The sequence below is a fragment of the Cebus imitator genome, unplaced genomic scaffold (assembly GCF_001604975.1).
Source record: "Cebus imitator isolate Cc_AM_T3 unplaced genomic scaffold, Cebus_imitator-1.0 Scaffold11, whole genome shotgun sequence".
In the NCBI taxonomy this organism is placed as follows: Eukaryota; Metazoa; Chordata; class Mammalia; order Primates; family Cebidae; genus Cebus; species Cebus imitator.
The window spans coordinates 6824524-6844198 of NW_016107326.1; the positions used below are offsets into that span (position 1 = coordinate 6824524).

The 19675-nt window shown below is 43.9% G+C and overlaps 1 protein-coding gene across 4 annotated transcripts in view; it reads left to right on the forward strand.

Annotated features, from left to right (window-relative positions):
• The window catches only part of LRMDA (leucine rich melanocyte differentiation associated), a 1125425-nt gene that overhangs the window by 629390 nt on the left and 476360 nt on the right, over nucleotides 1-19675 (forward strand). For all 4 annotated transcript variants that reach the window (XM_017548706.2, XM_017548700.2, XM_037727249.1 and 1 more), the window contains one exon: nucleotides 3536-3653. In XM_017548706.2, the coding sequence (XP_017404195.1) occupies nucleotides 3536-3653 (118 nt within the window). The remainder of the gene's footprint in view (nucleotides 1-3535; nucleotides 3654-19675) is intronic.

Below are 19675 nucleotides of genomic sequence, written 5' to 3' on the forward strand. Positions count from 1 at the left end.
AAGAGCGAAACTCCGTCTCAAAAAAAAAAAAAAAAAAAGGTATTTATGCATTTGTGGCACTTCCTTGAGGTTGGGTGAGGCTAGCTGGTATTTGGAGAGGGAAGGGAGAGCCCAGGGTAGGAAAGAAAGCCATAGATTGAGGCCAGGGAGGAAGCAGGAAGTAGCTAGAGTCAAATTTCAGAACATCAGGCATGGGGTAGACATTTCTGAAGGAGGAAAAGAATTTCATAGTATTTTGACTTTAACAGTGAGTCCTATGAAGGTTATTCCTGCAGACCTCTACACTATTTTTTCTGGCTTTGCAGTGGTCAGCTAAGCTTTTTATCTGGATAAGCATATGCAGGCCACTTGGTGATAATGTCACCAGATCCTTGGGGTGTCACTTCATCAGCTGGAAAGCTCTGTGGCTAGTGGTGCCTTTGCCTGAGTTTTGCTTGCGCCCGCTGGGCTTGTTCCGCCTACTGGCAGGCTGCACGTGACTCATGCTGCAGGTCCAGATCCCATGCCTACCAAGGGTGAGCCAGGTGTGGGGCAGTGAAGGGTACATGAGGGAGCAAGCATGGGGTCCGGCCACTGCACACAGCCAGGCATGTCAGCAGTGGTGGCTGGACAACTCTAGGCACCGGCATGGGCACTGGGTCCCTGTGAGGCTGCACCTGGACCAGGCATACCACAAGTGGCTTCCACTGCAGGTCCTGGGGAACATAGTAGCATCTGGTAGCTTGGAGATGCCAGGAACCACAAAGCCCCAAAGAGGGTGTCACAGCCCTGGCTTGGGGAGCTATTAGGTCTGGGCTTCCCAAAGGGCCGTGACTCTTCTCTCCTTCTCATTACCTGCAATGTGGTGAGCAGGGGGGTGTGTTTCAGCCCTGTTTGTGTTATAGCTCTGTCAGTCCTGCCATTTGGTGGGTCCCAAGTTCTTGTCCCAGATCCGGGAATAATGAAGGAGGCACACAACTGGAGGGTAAGCAAGGCGAAGAGGTGCTTTATTGAGCAACAGTACGGCTCTCAGGATAACTAAAGTGGGTAGCTCCTTTCTGCAGGCAGGTCATCTCAGTGTCTGTGCAGCCCTCCGCAGAGAGGAGACCCAGAGTGGGTAGCTCCTTTCCACAGGCAGGTTGTTCCATCATCTGCCCAAGTCTGGCTAAATTTGGGGTTTTTATGGGCTTCAGAGGAATGGAAGTGTATGCTGATTGGTCCATGGGTGGCCATGGGCAGGCCCAGAAAAAGTACCATATGTTTTTAGTCCAGTTTGTGAAACTGGCAGACCAGACCCTGTGCTTTAGGCCATCCCTGGCTTGATGGTGGAGCTTCACTGGGGACACACCCCTTTCCACTCAGGAGCCCATCTGACTCCTGCTGCCAGCCATCAACCTGCTGTCCACAGTGCCTATGGTGCCCAGGCTGTTTGTGTCAACAGATGCCTGCAGGCCCATACAGAGCTGTCCTTAGCTGCCCCTTGGCCTTCCTTCTGTGCTTGTCAGTACCCAAAGTCCAGAGGAGGCTGAGGTGACAGGTGGCTGGCATTTCAGTACTTCCCCGAGTATGTACACACCCAGTCACATGGTGACAGTGACTAGGCTTGGCCACAACTTTGCTCTGAAATTGGAGTGGGTGTTGGGAATGGGGAGAGGCCAGGCAGCAGGAGCAGGCACTTCTAAGCCTGCCAGGGGAGGGGGCTTCCCAAGCCCCCTAGAGCACAGGGATGCCTGGGTCTGCAGCTGGGCAGCCGCAGTTGCACCCTGGAGCAGGGGCTCTTGCCCCACCAACTCAGGAGGGCGTGGGGCTCCTACCTGTTCCTGGCTCCTGCCAGTTCTGAGCAAGAAGCCCCTACTGAAGCTGGTGTATTTGCAGCAATTGCTCCAGATGGGCTGCTACTGCCACCAGTAATGAGACCACCTTACGAATGTGGAAGGTGGTCTTGGGAACTCAAGGCTCCAGTAAGGAAGGAGGCACACTGTTCTAAGTAATATCCTTATTGAGGAATAGCTAGGTGCTTGGGATTGCCTTGGGGTGTGGTTCCTTGATGCCCACTTGAGAGTTCCTGTTTCTCCTTTTCCACTGAGTTTTCCGTCTGTTGACCCCTTTCTCTGTGCTCCAGTAACCACTCTGTGGAAAACCTCAAACTTGGCACTTAGCTATGCCGATTCCTAAGTTCTCCATGTGAGTGTAGAATTGCTGTTACACTGAGAACACCTTTGAGAGCAGGAAGCATGTTGTAATCACCTCTGTATCCCTAAGGCCTGGCACATAGATCGAGAAATATTTGTGCAACTGAAATAAACTGGTATGTTATTGACTCCATTCTAATGCCAGTTTTCAGGAGGTGGTGAGAGAGAGCAAAGAAATTAGCCCCTGCCTTCAAGAAGCTTACAGTTTAGGTAAGGACATTAATGAACACCAAGAAAACAATAAGAAAACAACAAAATGTTAGACTGTAAGGTGCCGATAGCATATTCTAGTAATCCTGAGAAGGGAGAAAGCAATGTGGGATGGAGGTGTACAAAACACCTTCATAGGAGATGAGGCTTGGAGGCTGGGTATGGGGAGGAAATGACAGATTCCCTTGGAGATAATCCATTACTCTTGACACTGGGTACGCACCTCTTCTTGCTAAGCAGAATAGGGTGGAAACAATTAGCTTTTTTGATTGGTGGGCTATGGAACTTGATGGAAAGCACCTTGGTTAGTGACTGTCCTTGACAAGGGAGAAGTGTACACACATGTCCATACCTGTTACATATTTGTTTGTACATTGATATAACTATACCCTGGCCAAGTGGTTATCCTTGTCAACTCCAAATATACCTATTTGAGGCCAGTTAATTACACCAGCAGCCATTGGCTTATTTCTGGACTCCATATGTATGCCAAGAAGTTTTTCCCAGGAAATGAAGAGCACCTAGCATTTGTTGGGCCATTAATATCTCCTAGAAATTAACTCCCCCTATTTCTCCTTGATAATCTTCATAGATTAGCAAGTGTGGAGATAATCACATGAATTATCAAGGGATGATGAGAAAAAAGCTCTTAAGACCCCTGCCTGATTCCTCAAGGAAGCATTTCTCAGCTACATGTGTTCTTCACTTCTAACCCACAGTCATCCATGTCATTACTGTCTATGATACAGATGACCCATAGGAATGACAGCGATGTAAAGGGCACAATCAATTTATAGGTTGATTTTACTGAGAACTTCTATATAGCAAAGCTAAGTGTGTTTTCCAGACTGGAAAGAAGGGAATACATTGATAGGGTGCTACTGGCTAACCCACATGTATGTGTTTACCTTTGAGCCAAGTGTACCCTTAGTGTGTGCTTCTAATGTATAGTTGTACATCTGTGTAAGGCAGAAGCATTCTGACTTCTCCAAGGAGCAATTGTTCATTCTTTGTGAAAGAAGAGAGGATGAGCTGCCAAGGTCTAAGCTCCAGAAGATCAGATGGTGTGGGTTCTTGAAGATCAGACAAGCTGTCCGGGTCTCTCAGGCTGCCATTCAAACCTTTCCGAGTTGTCTCTGACTCTTGTCTTCCAGATGCTTTGTTCTGTACAAGCTGCCCAACTTGAAATTTCTGGATGCCCGGAAAGTAACCAGACAAGAACGAGAGGAGGCATTGGTCAGAGGAGCCTTCATGAAGGTGGTGAAGCCCAAGGTGAGCTGCCTACTCCCTGTTCTTCGCAAGGGATTTAGATCTCATGGTAGTACTTATGCTCCAGGGCATGGAGAATGTCCTCTGCATGTTTAGAATGCAGTTGAGATCTCACATGAAGGGACCATCCATGGATACATTGTTGGTCAAACATGAAATAGGATTAAGTTCCAATCGGATCTTCCTGTTTTACCAATAAAGCAGCACTATGCATAGCCCAATGGTGAAGTTCTGCAGGGGATTGCAGATCTCCTTCTTGGAAATATTCCCTAAGTGGGGCATCTGCAGGTTTGCAGCTGAGAAAGGAGAAAGAGGAAAGCATTGGGTATGGGTGGGCTTCTGAGGTGGGTGGGATTCTTCTAGTATTTCAGAAGGGGCCTTACTTTTTTACTGCCAAAGTGATGCTAGGGAAGAGTGATTTTCTTCCATCACAGGCAAGGGCTCCACAGTTCTCTGAGATATCGTTAGTGTGGAAGGCGATGTTTTCTGACAATGTGTCCCTAGGCTGGCATATGCCCTCCACATGTATCTCTCCAGAGCTGATTAGAATGGTGTTTACTGACCTTTCCTTTACCAGCTGAGCCTGTAAGTGAATTTGGTGTCATCCTAATAGCAGCTCTGATGAGGCAGTGGAGATTTGGCTTGGGGTCTGGATTCAGACACAAGGAGATTTTTTAAGGACAAGGATGACTGTCTCTTTGGGAGGAGTTGGGAGTCCTTCAGTGAAGCCATAGGCTGGGGAATGAACTCAATGACCCCTGATGACCTCCTTGGAGAACCGTCATCACCTTGAGGCTCTGTGGAGCTGTGCAGTCACCTCCCATGAGATTGCAGCTTGTGTGTTGAAAACGCTGGTACTGATATCCTAGAGGTCTAGTTTATCCTCAACTATTGACTTGCAGCACTCTGCACGTGCATTGCAAGTGATTAAGGGTGGTGGGGAGGGAGGAGAAAAAACAAAAACAGAACAGAACAATGAAACATCTTCCATCAGGTGGCTCTGCTGGCAGCAGACCTCAGGTCACTTACTTTCCCTGAATCCATGAGGTACAACTCATTTCCCATTATACTGAATAAAATTGCTAGCAGTTGTGGAAATATATGATATGGAGGGTATAATACTGGCAGATAAATGTATTGTTACCTCCTTCAGCATGTGGGAGATTAATTGAGTGATTCATTTCATAGCTATTAAAGTGTTAACTGTTCTCCCTATCGAGGCACAGGCTTGATGTACTGCACACGATTGCCTTCAGTTATTCCAGCTTTTGTAATTTTTCCAAATGAAATAATTTATTACTTGGCTTTCTTTTTATTTGTTTTTGGGGAAAACAGTCCAGAGATGGCCAAACATGACAAAACCCAGCAAAAGTATAACAAATGCACTCTATAATATCCTGGGTTATTAGAAACAACCTGCCCACACATCTCACCTTCTTAGATACATCTGTATAGATGTGTATACCTGTGTGCAGAGTGGATCAGTATTTCTCCTGTGCTCATTGCCTTTGATGTGGGAAGCTCTACTTTGTCACTCAAAATCTGAAGGGGTAATAAAGGTGGCGCCCACCATATCTGAATGGGGCACTCAGTGTATGCCCCCCATTGTTCTAAGGCTCTTGGTGCACAGTTCTGCAAGTATTCACATCACCCTCTATAGTAGAAGGAAGGGGTCATTGGCTCACTTTATGGATGAGGGAACTCAGGCCTGGAGAACTTAACTGGGCTGCCACAGGTCACCTGGCTAGTAATTGTGGAGCTTGAGGTCTACCTTGCATCTGACCACTGGGCCCACACTCCTCTCTCTTTGCTTTCTTACTCCTGGAGCAGTGAGCTAAATATTTACTCTGTGGATCTCTTTGTTCAAGCAAAACCTCCTGAGGTCTAAATGAAGAAAAGGAGTGAGACCAGGACTATTCTGTTGAATAGAGATTGGGGGTGAATCGAAATCCTTCCTTGCTTCTGAAAGCGTCTGAGACTGGCTCCTTAAAATCCAGCATTAGCTATTTCTGAGTCATTAGCAACATCAGCAGAAGTGCTCTTCAGAGTTCCCAATTAGTTTCTAATCAATTCTAGAATTAGTTCATGTTTGTATGATTGACTCCAATATCCTTACTAACTGCATTAAGCTTTAAAAAGCCTGTTAAGAGTGTAAATTAGTTCAACCATTGTAGAAAGCACTATGGCAATTCCTCAAAGAGCTAAAAACAGAACTACTATTTGACCTAGCAATCCCATTCCTGGGTATATACTCAAAGGAATATAAATTGTTCTATCATAAAGACACATACACGTGGATATTCAGAGCAGGACTATTCACAATAGCAAAGACAGGGAATCAACCTAAATGCCCATCCGTGACAGACTGGATAAAGAAAATGTGATACATATACACCATGGAATACTATGCAGCCATAAAAAAGAATGAGATCATGTCTTTTGCAGGAACATGGATGGAGCTGGAGGCCATTATTCTTAGCAAACTAACGCAGGAACAGAAAACCAAATACCATATGTTCTCACTTATAAGTGGGAGCTAAATGATGAGAACTCATGAACACAAAGAAGGGAACAACAGACATGGGGGCCTACTTGAGGGTGAAGGTTGGGAGGAGGGAGAGGAGCAGAAAAAATAACTATTGAGTACTAGGTTTGGTACTTGGGTGATGAAATAATCTGTACGACAAATCCCCATGACACAAGTTTACCTATATAACCAACCTGCATTTTTACCCCCAACCTAAAACAAAAGTTAAAAAATATATACCTGTTAATTATTTGAGGAGAGAGACAAAAGCACATAAGTGATGGGGATCTTGGTTCTTCCTGTAGTCACATGATTTCCTTACCAGAGGACTTAGAAATCACATAGTCTGTGCTCCCATTTCATGGATGAGGGTACTTGGAGAAGGTACAATTTCCTGAGGCTCCATGGAATTGGGACCAGAACCCCCAGGGGTCTGGGCTTCCAGTTAGGTGTTCAATTTATGCCATGATTCTTCGAGTGCTCAGGATGATTATTCTGTGTTCTTGATTTCATCTAAAACTGGATGCCTACATTGAATGGCAGGCACTTCCCTTTCGCCTGTTATTTTCAGAGATATGCAGCGGTACTTTTCTTGTAGAAAGAAAAAGGCTAAATGAGCTCCTTTCTGAATTACTAAATTGGCATTAAAAAGGCTGGTTCTCACCTGTTCACTATGTATACAGACATATGTTTGTTCCCATGCAGGTGTGTATACCCGCTTCTGTGTCTGTGTATATATACATATGCATGTTCTGGGAGGTATGTGTACACCAGAGTCAGCTTCTAAGTGGTGAGTGATTTCCTTTCCATGTGTTGCTGCTGCTGTGCTGAGCACACTCAGGGAAGACCTATTTTTCATGATGGAATCAGAATCTCAAGCTGGCTTCTGTCCTTTCCAGGGGAGCCAAGGCCTGTTGTGCTTATACAGCAGAACGCGCTGATGGATGATCAAGGCAGCCGTGATTTGGGGAGCTGTTTTCATTTTATTCCTGACATAAAGTATTTGGGAGAATGGAAAATGCCTCTCCAATCACAGCCCTTGCCTTGGAGGTAGGGAACGGGCAGTCTGGGTGTTCTCGGCTGACGCAAATGCAGAACCATCTAGGAGGTGATAAAGGCCGATGTCGCAGAGGCCTGATCGGGTACCTGACAGGCGCTGGCGCTTGAGTGCAAGTCCTCACTCACTTTCTCCCATCATGACACATTTCTCCTCTGTTGCTACCTTTTGGCTTTTGTTGTTTCAAAACTGCCTTCTGTCTGAGCTCTGACTGTTGTACAGAAAGATGCTGTCATTCATTAGGAAGTGATAGCTGATGCTACAATGGATGCTTCTAGACTCTCTCTCTCTCTCTCTCTCTCTCTCTGTGTGTGTGTGTGTGTGTGTGTGTGTGTGTGTGTGTGTGTGATTAGTTGATGGACCTGCAACAGCTAGGTTTTGTCATTTCCCCAAATTAAAATATATAAAAATATATATATATAAATTTATCAAATATTGGCCATTGAATCATGCCATCCTTAATACAGAGAACACCACACTGGATACAGAGAAGATTCAGGTCCCCAAAGAAAGAGCTCTCTAGTAACCAGACTGTGGACCCCCTCACTGCACTGGGAAACACAGATCAAAGGGGTGCAGAGGACTGTCCAAGAGGACGTGTGTGGTGGGCTCGCCAGCCCTGCACATCAGAGATACAGCTCAAAAATCCGACAGTCAGAATTGCTTAATTATGTCCTGGCTTTGTAATTATTCATCCCTGTTCTGGCAAAGAGCACAGTTGTCATTTCTTTGACATAATTATTTAAAGCTGAGCCCTCTTGTTTACAGGCATGTGTACAAAGTTGGCTACCAACTGTTTAATCTTCAGAACCTTAAAGAAGCCTGGGGAGGGCGGCTGAGAATCACAGCCAACATTAGAAAGTGCTTTGACGCTTGGGTTTTGCTTGCATTGGTGTCCATCCTCTCATGGGCCAGATGTGGTAATAACCATGTTTGTGACTAGTGAGGTATCCCTGAAGACATGTCACTTGTTTCTTTATGTGGGCACAATGGATTTTCCCATCATGTAGTTTGTGTATTTGTGAAGTTCGTTGTAGCTTGTATATTTGTGTGTGTGTGTGTACCTTTGGATATTTGAGAGGGTGGGCTAGTGTGTGTGTGTGTGTGTGTGTGTGTGTGTGTGTGTGTTAGAGAGAAGGAAGGAGAGGGAGGGAGATGCCCTGTGTTGAAGAAATAAACTTTGGGATACATGAACTTCAGAAGTCTTTCTTATTCTTTTCCCCTAAACTGAAAATTGGAAACTATTTGGGTCTGAGGATCACCTGCTTCCACGGGTACCCTGGGTATTCATGGGAGCAGGTGATCCTCAGACCCAAATACACAGTCCTGCCCTTAACACTTGGAGTTAGGTCCTAAGTACCCTGGATACCTTTAGTTTCTTCCATCTTTGTCTGTATTTTTGGATTTCCATGCAAAAGGCTCCCTAGGATAAAGACAGGGAATGATTCACATGGAAGCTGGCTTCTTGTTGGGATGAGGAAGCTGCTCGCCCCTCGGGTGCCAGGTCCATGAGGGCAGGAACCTTGTGTTTTGTTTATTTCTGTATCTCTAGTACCTAGTCTATAGCAGAGGCTCAGTCAATACTCATCAAAGGAATAAACCATGAACAGTAGAACATATTGGAAGATCCATCATGAAAGGGTTGTACGTGTTCTAATTACTTCAGTCAACAAAGTTACCTGAAAAGGCAGGAAAGAAACCGTTGCCTTTATACAGTGTGATAATTGCAACCTGTACACTGGCAGAAAAGACAGATTCCAGGCATCGTATTTGTTTTTCTGAAGGATTTTCCTGGGTTATTTATGATGGGAAAACCCACCGCCGCCATAATCCCCATGCCTTGGCTTTTCCATTGGGTAGCATTTCAGGGGGAAGCAAAGGTGTGATCTGAAGCTGTATGCTCCCCATCACTCAGTATGGTACTGAAGTCCTCCTTCTCTTTGAACCCACCTGCTCATATTATGGCTTTTAGGAAGTAAGTAGCTTTTCTCATGAAACATGTTGGGGTACCCACAAGTCTGTGTGTAGTTAAAATGAAATTTTCCTTGTCTTTGCTGCTATTGTATTTTTTGTCTATACCTAAAGGAGCACTAGTTTAGCACCTAGATGTTTGCTGCACTTAATTGCTTTGTATGGCTAGTCTAGCTCTTTACTAGGTGCTACCTTGTTATAAGCTACACTGGGTATGTCTTTGATATCGTCTGTTACTCCTATGCAGCCAAATTGCAAATGCTTAAAAGGGCATCAGAAACTACTTCTAGGTTTATTACAATTACTGTCCTTTATTCAATATTTTCAAGAATATATATTTTATAGAGAGCCAGGACATACCTGTAAATAAATACTATAAATCACAAGTACATTCAGTTCAACAGGCAATCAACCAATGTGTTTTGAAAGTTCTTCACAGTGCTAAACATTAAAAAAAAATTAGAAATATTGGTTGATTTTCTGGATATTTCCAACTACCTGAATGTGCTCATGTTTTTATGATTTTTTTTCTGTTTCATGCAGATGTTTCTTGTCTAGCGACACATTCAGATTCTATTTTCAGTTGCTTTCTAGTAAATTTTGAAGAGAGGAAAAATTTTTAATTAACTCTTTTTTTCTTTTTAGAAAATGCTTAGATGGTATGTTCAAAAACAACTCTGGGAGCCAAACATTTGTAGTTTGTTTGTTTTTTCAACCTTATTCCTCATTTCACAGTTTGCACGTTCATTTGAGGGAGAATCACTTAAGGATTTTTATTTCTCCATTTATAGCACCATGGCATCCTGTGTCTCAAGTAAATGCTTCTGGAGTATTGCTCTTTGGACACACCTCAGTAGCCTTGCATTTGGGTAGCAACCCTCTGAGATAAAAAATAGAGCACTGCAGGAAAGTCATGTCGCTGATGTGCTGGTGAAACCCTATGGATGGAGAACCAAAATCCACAATGGAAAGAAGGAATGTGGTAGCACATCTCACAGGGGCACTCCCAGGAGTCCCGGGGGCCTCGCCAGGTGCTGAGCACATCGTAGAGACTACTATCAATGAAACCCAGTACCTAGGGGATGTTGCTGTATCCCTGATGGAGCCCCTGGCTTGTCTAGCACCCCAACAGCCCAGCTTCACCCTCTTCCTCCTTTTAGCCTCCTACCTGCTCACTGCTGTCCAAAGATACTTGGACAGGTATGTATCAAGAGGATCATGGAAGTAGGCAGCACTTTTTAAGGGTTGGAAATGAGATTAATAACCCTAGGATACTTTGTCCTGCCTCTGAAACCCAACAACTGGGAGAAGTGTGGTGGATTGCATTGTTTGTCTAAAACCCTTCCTTTCTCTCTGCCCTTGCCATGGCTCCCTGTCTAAGGGAGGAATACACTTCCGCATTCCATTGGCTTTGGCCTTGGCCATGTAACTCCTTGGCCAATGGGATGTGAGTGGAAGTGACAGCATGACAATTCTGGGCCAAGGCCTTATGCAGCACCATGTGTTTCCACTCACCGCTCTCACACGTCTGCCATTTGCTATGAAAACAACGCGAGAGACACACTGACCAGACCTGAACCTGACCTGAGGCCTGCAAACATTCCAGCCAAACACAGACCTCTGCATGAGAAAGAAATGCTTGTAATAAGCCACTAAGATTTGGAGCAGTAGTGTGCTGCAGAAACCTGAGTAATCTAGGCAGGCCATCCCATCCACACACCCTACCTCTGCTGCATCCCTGGTCATTGAACCAGGGCTCTTAACTTGGACACAACTTGGAGTTTTGTGAGGTTAGTGGCAGTCGTTGGTGCCACAGCACTGACTACTGTAGGCTTTCTGAGTACTTAACTAATTAGAATATCAGGGCCAGCCTAGAGGTTGACTGGCTGCCTAGTGGTACATTATTAGATGCACAGAAACTTCCCTGATACGTGAGTTGGAAGAACGTGCATTAAGTAGTCACTGTCTACTAGCTATTGTATCAGCTGCTTAACAGTTTTATCTCTAATTTTCTCCCTAACCTTGAATCTATAAATGAAGAAACTGACAATCAGATAAATTATATATATTACCTAAAACTACAGAGCAAGCTGGAACCAGGTCCTTTTTTCTCCCAGGTCTTCCTAGGCCCCCAAACTCATGTTCTTTTCCCTGTTTGCTTTATATTACTTCAGGAGAAAAAAGTCAAATTCAAAGCTAGTGCTCTTCCCACTGTATCGCTTACATTTCATTAACAAGGCATCCATTTATGATGGAAGGCAGGGGCAAAAGAGCAGAAAGACCAAGAGATAGAAGGCAGCCAGAAGTAACTTTGTAATTTCCAATTTTGACCCTGTGATGACTCCCCACAACCTATTTTGGTGAAATGCATGGGCTAGGCAAAGAACTGTAGGAGCCAGGCTGTGGAGGACTCTCTGAGTTTGGTCAGGTTTATAATTTCCCCTGAGGGTGAGGAGGAACCTTGGCAGAGTTTGAAGTGGGAAAAAAGTCTGGGCAAGCTTGTGTTTGCGTCCCTGGGTATCTGGGAGATGGAGCCTTAGAGTTCTGTGCAGAGCAGGTGCTTTGGTGATTTGGAAATCTGTGCAACAGCAGGCACTGGTCTGAGACTGCCACAGGGTTCCCAGCACCCAGCCCAGCATCAGTGCTCAGGCAGCTACAGAGGTTAGAGAGTTGTGTCTAAAGAAGCTCTGGGATGGCAGAGATGGATCCATGTAAGACTGAGTAGTTCTGATGCTGGAACAAGGAGACAGCCAATGGCTGTCAGAGACCCACTAGTGACCCCCTTGTAGTCAGTTCACAACATTTCCAAAATGTTCTTTGACATGTTCTTACCTCAAAGCCCCTGTCCCTTATGGTGTTTGTTGTCTAGTTTTAAGGAGTAAATTTAAGGCTTCTTAACTGAGCCATAAAGAGCCCTCATTCGCATGATCCCTGGCAACGATTGAGATGGAGCCCTAGGAGCCAATTATGTCTGTAATCTGCACATTACCAGCTTGACATTTTCTTGATCCACTTTGGAAAAAGATTTTTGGCATTTTGTTTTTGCAATGTAGATTCTTTTTATCGTTATTTTTAAAAATTAAGTTTGAAAGGAAAGAGAAGAGGGAGGAGGAGAGGAAAATAAAGATGCTTTCTTAAGAAATTGGGTTCTTGGAGAGCAGAGCTAGGGTTCTGATTTAAAGTTATCCACATTTAAAAACAACATTGCCTGGGATTCTGTGCACAGCTGCAGGGCAGGGCTGGCTGCTCTTCTTCAGCTGTGGGTGCATGGGTGAGCTTGACGAATCCTTCACACGCTTTTCTTCATCCTCCAACCCACCCCTATCAATTCTTTGCTTTGCACTTGGTGATTCTAGGCTAGTGATGAAGAAGAATGAGTTGGAAATACAGGGGCAACTTGTCTAGGAACGGGAAAAAAGGCCAGTGACTGATGTATGGGTGAAAGGAGGATCATGATAGCCTCAGCATCCCCTCGCCTCCATTGGACCAGGGCCTTGCTGTCGTCTTTCCTGAACTCTGCAGCTTAATAGATCTCTGTCTTGCTTAGAAAGTCCCTTCTGGGCCCATGGGAACATCAGACTGTAGGAGCCTAGAGACTGAACTCTCAAGCCATTATGTACTCTTGAAGGCAGGGAAACCTGCAAGATGGGGGCAGAGGGTCAACCACACAGACGTCAGGCCACTAGAGACACGTCATGAACATTGCTCTGAAGCTACCTTCAATGACGGGTGCATGCATTTACAATTCCATGGCTAAAGAAAAAGGAGAAAACAAGAATGGCATGGCCCCATTTTCTACTCTGGACTTCTGGCTGTTTCCAAACTGCTCGCTACTATAGGTAATAGCAGACAAGAAGAGCAAATTTTAAGAAGAAAATATAAAAGAAAGCTTCTGTAAGCTCAGTGGTGAGAGGAATGTTTCCAGTGCTTATCATTTACCTGATATTTTTGTTGTTCCCAAAAGCAAAGTTGTGGACAGGATAAAGTAGTAAGATAACAAAAGGGCAGCAGTCCCCGACCTTTTTGGCACCAGGGACCAGTTTTGTGGAAGACAATTATTCCGCAGACTGGGGGCAGGGGCAGGGGCAGGGGATGATTTCTGGATTTTCTAGATGAAACTGTTCCACCTCAGATCATCAGGCATTAGATTCTCATAAGAAGCCTGCAATCTAGAGCCCTCACATGCACAGTTCACAGTAGGATTTGCACTCCTATGAGAATCCAATGCCACCACTGATCTGACAGGAGGTAGAGCCCAGGCAGTAATGCTCGCTCACTGTCGACTCACCTCCTGCTGTGCAGTCTGGTTCCTAACAGGCCACAGGCCAGTACTGGTCTGTAGCCTAGGGGTTTGGGTGGGAGAGTCCTGCCTTAGGGTGTCCAACCTGAACAGAGTTAAAAGTCTTCACAAAGTTAGAAAGAAAAATGTGATGTTCATCGGAATGTGGCTGATACGTACTTTTCAGGGTACCCTTTGGAGGAGTGTTAAACAGGTATGTCCAGGCAAGTACCAGCATGAGGTAGCACGCGAGTAATGGTACTCCCCTCCTCCATCCTGCAGACTCAGTGAGGGCCAGATGCTCACAAGAGAGGGGCTTCTCATTTCAAAAGAAATTATCTCTACCCATAGAGGCACCCTTTACCACAAATGGTTCATTGTGGAGCAAAGAGAATGTCTGTTTCCTGTTTCTCTAAAGAGCCTGTTTCTCCTCATCAATACCTCCAGACACCCAAGTTCCCGGAAAGCTGTTGGATCCAGCTTGGGAATTTGTTATAACCCTCTGGGAAGTGTGTTTTTGCCTAGCAGTTGTTTTGCCCACATGTGGTCACCATAGCTTCCTTCTGGGGCCTGTGTACACACTCTGATTCCAAATGCATCTTCTTTGTCACTCTGACCATGAGAAGTGCCATTTTACAAGTGTGGTAGGGAAGGCCTGCCCTTGGGGTCCCTGAAGGCTGGTGCTACAATTAGTCCTTCTATTTGCTTTTCTGCTCCTTACAGTAGAGTGTCTTAGATGAACAGACAGGGCACCATCAATAACGCACAGATGCTCTGTAATTGGGACTTCCTTTGATGTTAATTTAGCTAAGTTCAACGCCATTGTCAGTGATAGCAATTACGCGCAGCCTTTTCACCAAGGACATTTTAGGATAATTTTATTTTTCATGTGCATTTTAAAATATGGCAGTAAATTTTGAGCTACACTACCTGAATTATAACTAATTATTTCAACAGTGAACTAATACTCTGTCTAGGATCCAAAGCTGTCTTTTTTTTTTTTACTTTTTGGAAGTGGGGAATTTTTAGTGGGGCTTCTATTTTATGAAGCTTTTAGCTCATGAGTGAAATTTAGAAGTGGGTCACCTCTTCTTTTTTTGTTGTTGAGCATTTTGAATTGTCACAGAGGCTATCTAGCTCGGTGACCTGTCCCATATTTTACTGGGCCCGTTGTTATGCACTCCTCCCTACTCCCCAGCCTTTACTTTTGTTCTTGAGACGATTTAAGGAGTTGCCTCTAGCTGTTTTTGTGGGGACGTTTAAAATCTGCATTTATTGTAGCTGTTGAGTTCCATGGAAACGGGATTCTTAATTTGTTCATGAGCTGTTGTTGGATTTGCTGCTCCATTTGAGGACTGGGCCCACTCCAAGTTTCAGGGTAATGTTTAGGTTTGGATTAAAGGCTGGACTTCTACCTTCTGTTATTAGTTTCTCTATTAAAACAGGGAATGCAATGCCTTCTTTCGAGTCTGTTGGGGGATTAAATGAGGTAATTTGTGGCAGGAGCTAATGCAGGCTCCAGTCTAAAGCATCAGGAGCAGCTAGTGTTCTTAGTCATGTAATTTCAACTTACGAGGACTCTTTGTGGCATTGCCGTATCATCAAGTTGTGTGGGTGAGTATGGGGAAGGTGATTGTGGCTTGAGATTGGGGGGCACTTTACTCAGCTTGGGATACCATTAACAATATGCCACTGACTAGATGGCTTACACAACAGAAATGCATTTTCCCACAGTGCTGGAGTCTGGAAGTTCAAGGTCAGGGCGTCAGCATGCTTGGGTTCAGGTGTGGGCTCTCTTCCCAGCTTATAGGTGGCCATCTTCTCACTGTGCCCTCCACTCATGGTGGAGAAAGTAAAGAAAGAGAAGGAGATCACTTCCTCTTCTGATGAAGCCACAGACCTATTGGGTTAGGGTCTCATTTAACCTTAATTACCTCCTAAAGATTTCATCTCCAGGTACAGTCCCATTGCAAGCTAGAGCTTGAACATGCGAATTTGGGGGTACACATTCAGTTCATAGCAGGGGGCATTGCCCCTCTATTTCTGGTGACTTAACTGAGTTTTCTGGAATTTATCCTTAAATGAAATACTTCTAATGCTCTTATGAGGCATCGACTTACTAATGAGAGTAAAACACCTAAAAGAAAGGAATGTGAGAGGGAAAGAAGGCCTCATGTTCATCCTGGGGAGGTTCAGGCTCCTGAGTTTGGGCATCTCCCCAGCCACCGCATGAGACTGTTTTGTTCTTGTGGGAATGGTAGAGGGAAGCAGTAGGGCAGATGGAGGCACAAGAGAAGTAAGCATGGCAATGGGGGATGGGAGGCTCCTCGCCACTGGTGGAGCCAGGAGGATGAAGGTGCAGCCGCCCTCTGGACAGCTGTGGAGCAGGGAGGTTATTCCACACAGGACCAATGTGGGAAAGGCTACCTGGTGCAGAAGTGAGCCCTTAAGCCCTTTCAGCAGTTGAGTGACCTTGCACTCAACACTCTTAATCATCCTCCAATTCCCTTGGTGAACCTGGAAATCAAGGCTGATGTTTAGATTCTAGAATTTGTCATTGGAATCAGGCCCCTCTGCCCCCAGAGTGAAATGAAAAAAACTGGGGAGTAAAATTTGGGAGCTCATTACACATGTCCAAAGAATATTATCCCATCATCAGAAGGGCTTTGAAACCCAAGTTTGAGATATTGGCTCTCTAGACAATTAGAAAACAGCCAAGTGCTGTATTATGAAACTGAAAAAAAAATCTGTTCAGTTTAATGTTAGAAAAAGAGAAAGAGAGATTCTAATTTCTGTTCACATTCTCATTTTTAGTCCCAGGATGTTTTGGAGAAGATTAGATTACAAATTATTTTTTTCTTCTTTGTGTTCAGAAAAGCCTCCAGACTTTTAGATGCCAGAGGCCTAAGCTGAAAATATGAATTGTGTTTGCTTAGGTAAAAATGAACAGGGCGAGCAAACAGAATAAAGAATGAAAAGCTTTTCCTTCTTTGCTTTCCCTCCCCTCTTCCTTTGCACATTATATGACTAAATGCGCAACTTTGTTCACATAACTGCTACAAACAGTTCACTGTGTAGGCCAAACGCTCTCTAATGCAGTAAAATTAAGAAATAATATGCTTTGAAAGTGATTTATGAGTGTGGTTAAACTGCCAGATTTACAAAGAAATAGTTCAGATCTTGGGAAGCCTCAGGAGTCACGTCAAAAATGAATTTGACCATGATTTAAACTGCTACTTTTCTTACATGACATTTAATATGTGTACTTTGGAGGCCCATATGTCTTTAATAAAATAGCATTAAGTTTTAAATATGATATGAATGCAGCCAGTTTCTAAATTCATAACCTTTTCCACAACTCCAAAATGCTAACCAATAAGGGAGTCATACATGCAATAAAACATAAACCTTAGAAAATAGCTTTTTATTAAAATGGTTAGACAGTTGGCAGCTGGGTTGCAACGTAATAAATACTTACAGCATTGTGGGTTTATCCGACGTTGTTTACCCTGCAAGCAACTGGGACCAGACAACTAATTATAGCCCCTGCACAAGAGCAATCCAAGCTGAGTCCCCCTGAGTGTATCAAAGAGGCAGGATAGTTTGCGTTGAGAAGATTTGGGTTCTAATCCCTCTCCACCACTTAAAGGGGTGTAACCTTGGGCAAGTCACTTCCTTTCTCCAACTTTTCCAATCTGTGTCCCAGAGATAATCATGCCTGGCAGGCAGTTCTGCGGTGATGACAGATAAGAAACATCTGACACCAGTGCTTGGCACACGGTAGGTACTCAGTAAAGAGAAACAATTCTTTTTTAAAACAGCCTTTAGTAAAAAAAAAAAAAAAAAAAAAAAAGCATTTTAGGCTAGACCTTCAAGTCCTTCAAGCAGTGATGTTTTATGATGACTCTAGAATGGTCTCTAGAAAAAGTTTAACCCTTTAGCCAGAGATCAGTGTAAACATCATGAAAAATGAATATGGAGCTCCTTGTCTCGCTCACCTCTTGAAGGCATGAGCATGGGAGAATGACAGAAGGACATACCTGGTTTGGGGGAATGGGAGTGTCCTGGCAGCCACTGCCATTTTGCTGTTCCCAGAGATGAAAGAGAGGTATGCCTTTGGGTTTCCCATTCATGGCGAAGGTGACTTATCTTTGTAAGCTGCTCTTTATCATAGCCTAAGGTCTTTGAGTACTTCTGCTGCTGCTGCGGGTGAATACATCCGCAGAGCCTTCTGTGGAGTAGTCTTGAAGCAGGCCTTCCAGTATACATGTTTCCAGATGCATAGGTATAGCTGGCTTTTCCTACATCGCAGATGAAACAGCCAGTCTGGCAGTGGTCTGATTGTGTTTGTCCATGCAACCAAACCTTACCCCCCTCCACTAACCTCCTTAGCAGGGAATTCCAGAATTCCCTAAAATGGGAGTTGTACATTGTATTTGAGCCTAGATTTTGAATCTCAGGGGATAGACATATGTGTGGTAATCAAAGATGAAAAGACCATGGAACTATTTCATTTTGTTTTATTTTTATATTTTTTAAACAATGTTCAGGTTTCATTGAGGGAAATTAACAAAGAAAATCATTCAAGTCTATTCCCCATATGCGACTCTGTGACTTTCATTTCGCTCTGTTCCCTTCCAAACCATATCCTTTTCTAAATATATTTGATGTGATTAATGTTTTACTTTTCACTTAAAATTTTTATTATTTTGTATTCCTCAAATCTATTCTTTCTATGGACTGTATAATTCTCTATCAAGTCGATCTAAGTCCTGTCAGTTACCAAACCATTTTCCTACCATTTCTGGATTTTAACCTTATGTATAAAATACTGCTAGTTGTATGTATGTGTGTGTTTTGTGAGTGTGTGTGTGTGTGTGTTTCCTTAAATTATCTGCTTAGGATGATTTTTCATGGCTGGGCTTACCGGGTCACAAGGTGTAGGCACACAAGTGGTTTTAGGCTCTGTCTAAGTATGCCAGTGTGCCATTTTTCAAGTTGGCAGCCTATCATGGCTAAGTCTTTGCACTTACCCAGGCCAGAGAGAATGTAGGTCAAAAGGAACGCTTAACATTTCCAAGACCTTCTTTGGAAATGAGATTCCTAGAGTCTCATTGGTGGGTATGGTTCTAGAAGCAAGGCTTAGATTCTGTATAAAGCATGCATTGACCTGCTAAGTTGTAGTCCTAGGAAATTACGGGGTTCCCTAGAGCATCCGGAAAATTATTAGCAGCACGCAGTCCTGATCAGTGTGAATGTGTCTTTAGACTGTTAGCCAAATCTTTGCATAATACCAATCATTCTACCTATAAAAGCACAAATATGTTATTGTTCTCAATAGCCAATTTAATGCAGCTTTGGGGAGGAAAAAAGAGAAAAGAAGATTACAAGCTGGCTGATCTTGCTTTTATTTCTCTTAAATCTATCCACACTTCTCAGGGGTTATAGTTGTTTAAAGATTGTATGCAACTGTGCAGTCTGTGTGATTTGGAAAGCAAATCAAACTAAATATGAAGTTTTCAGCATGTGCTGTTTTTAAAGGATTTCATGCATTTATTCCAAATATACATTTCTTCCCAAGTAGCACTAAACCTATAATCTTTTCCTTGTTACGTTTCTTTTTTGGGGGGTGGGAGGCCGAGAGGGTGACTTAGCTTTGGAGTGGAAGGTTCCTATTAACATCTACCTCCTTCTTGTGCAGCATTATTCACAGCAGAGCTATTAAAGCTAATTATTTTCAGGTTTCTATCAAAGGGGGATATTTGAGCTGACAAAAAAAATGCATTTATTGGGAAGAAAAATGGCCTGTTTAAATAAGAAAGGGATCATTATCATCTACAGCTTCCATCCCCCTCCCAGTTACTAGCCTGTATGGGAAGGAGGAACCAGAGACCCATGAGGACTCTGAGTCAGAGGAGGTTCTGTGGGGGCTATGCTCACTAAAATGCCTGGAACCCCAAGAAGGGAAGTGGATTTTCCTCTCATTTCTGCAGCCCACCTGAACTGTTCATTGACTTTGGAGCTGATGTCAGCCTGTCATTTCTTCCCTCTTAGGTGAAATTCTTTGATCCTTGAAGTGTTATGGAAAGAATATTGGTTGAGGAGCTACATGTATTAGTCAGGGAAGACTAACTGCTGTACCAAACAGTCCCAGATCCTGGTGGGTTAGTTAGTCTCCGTTCACTGAAAAC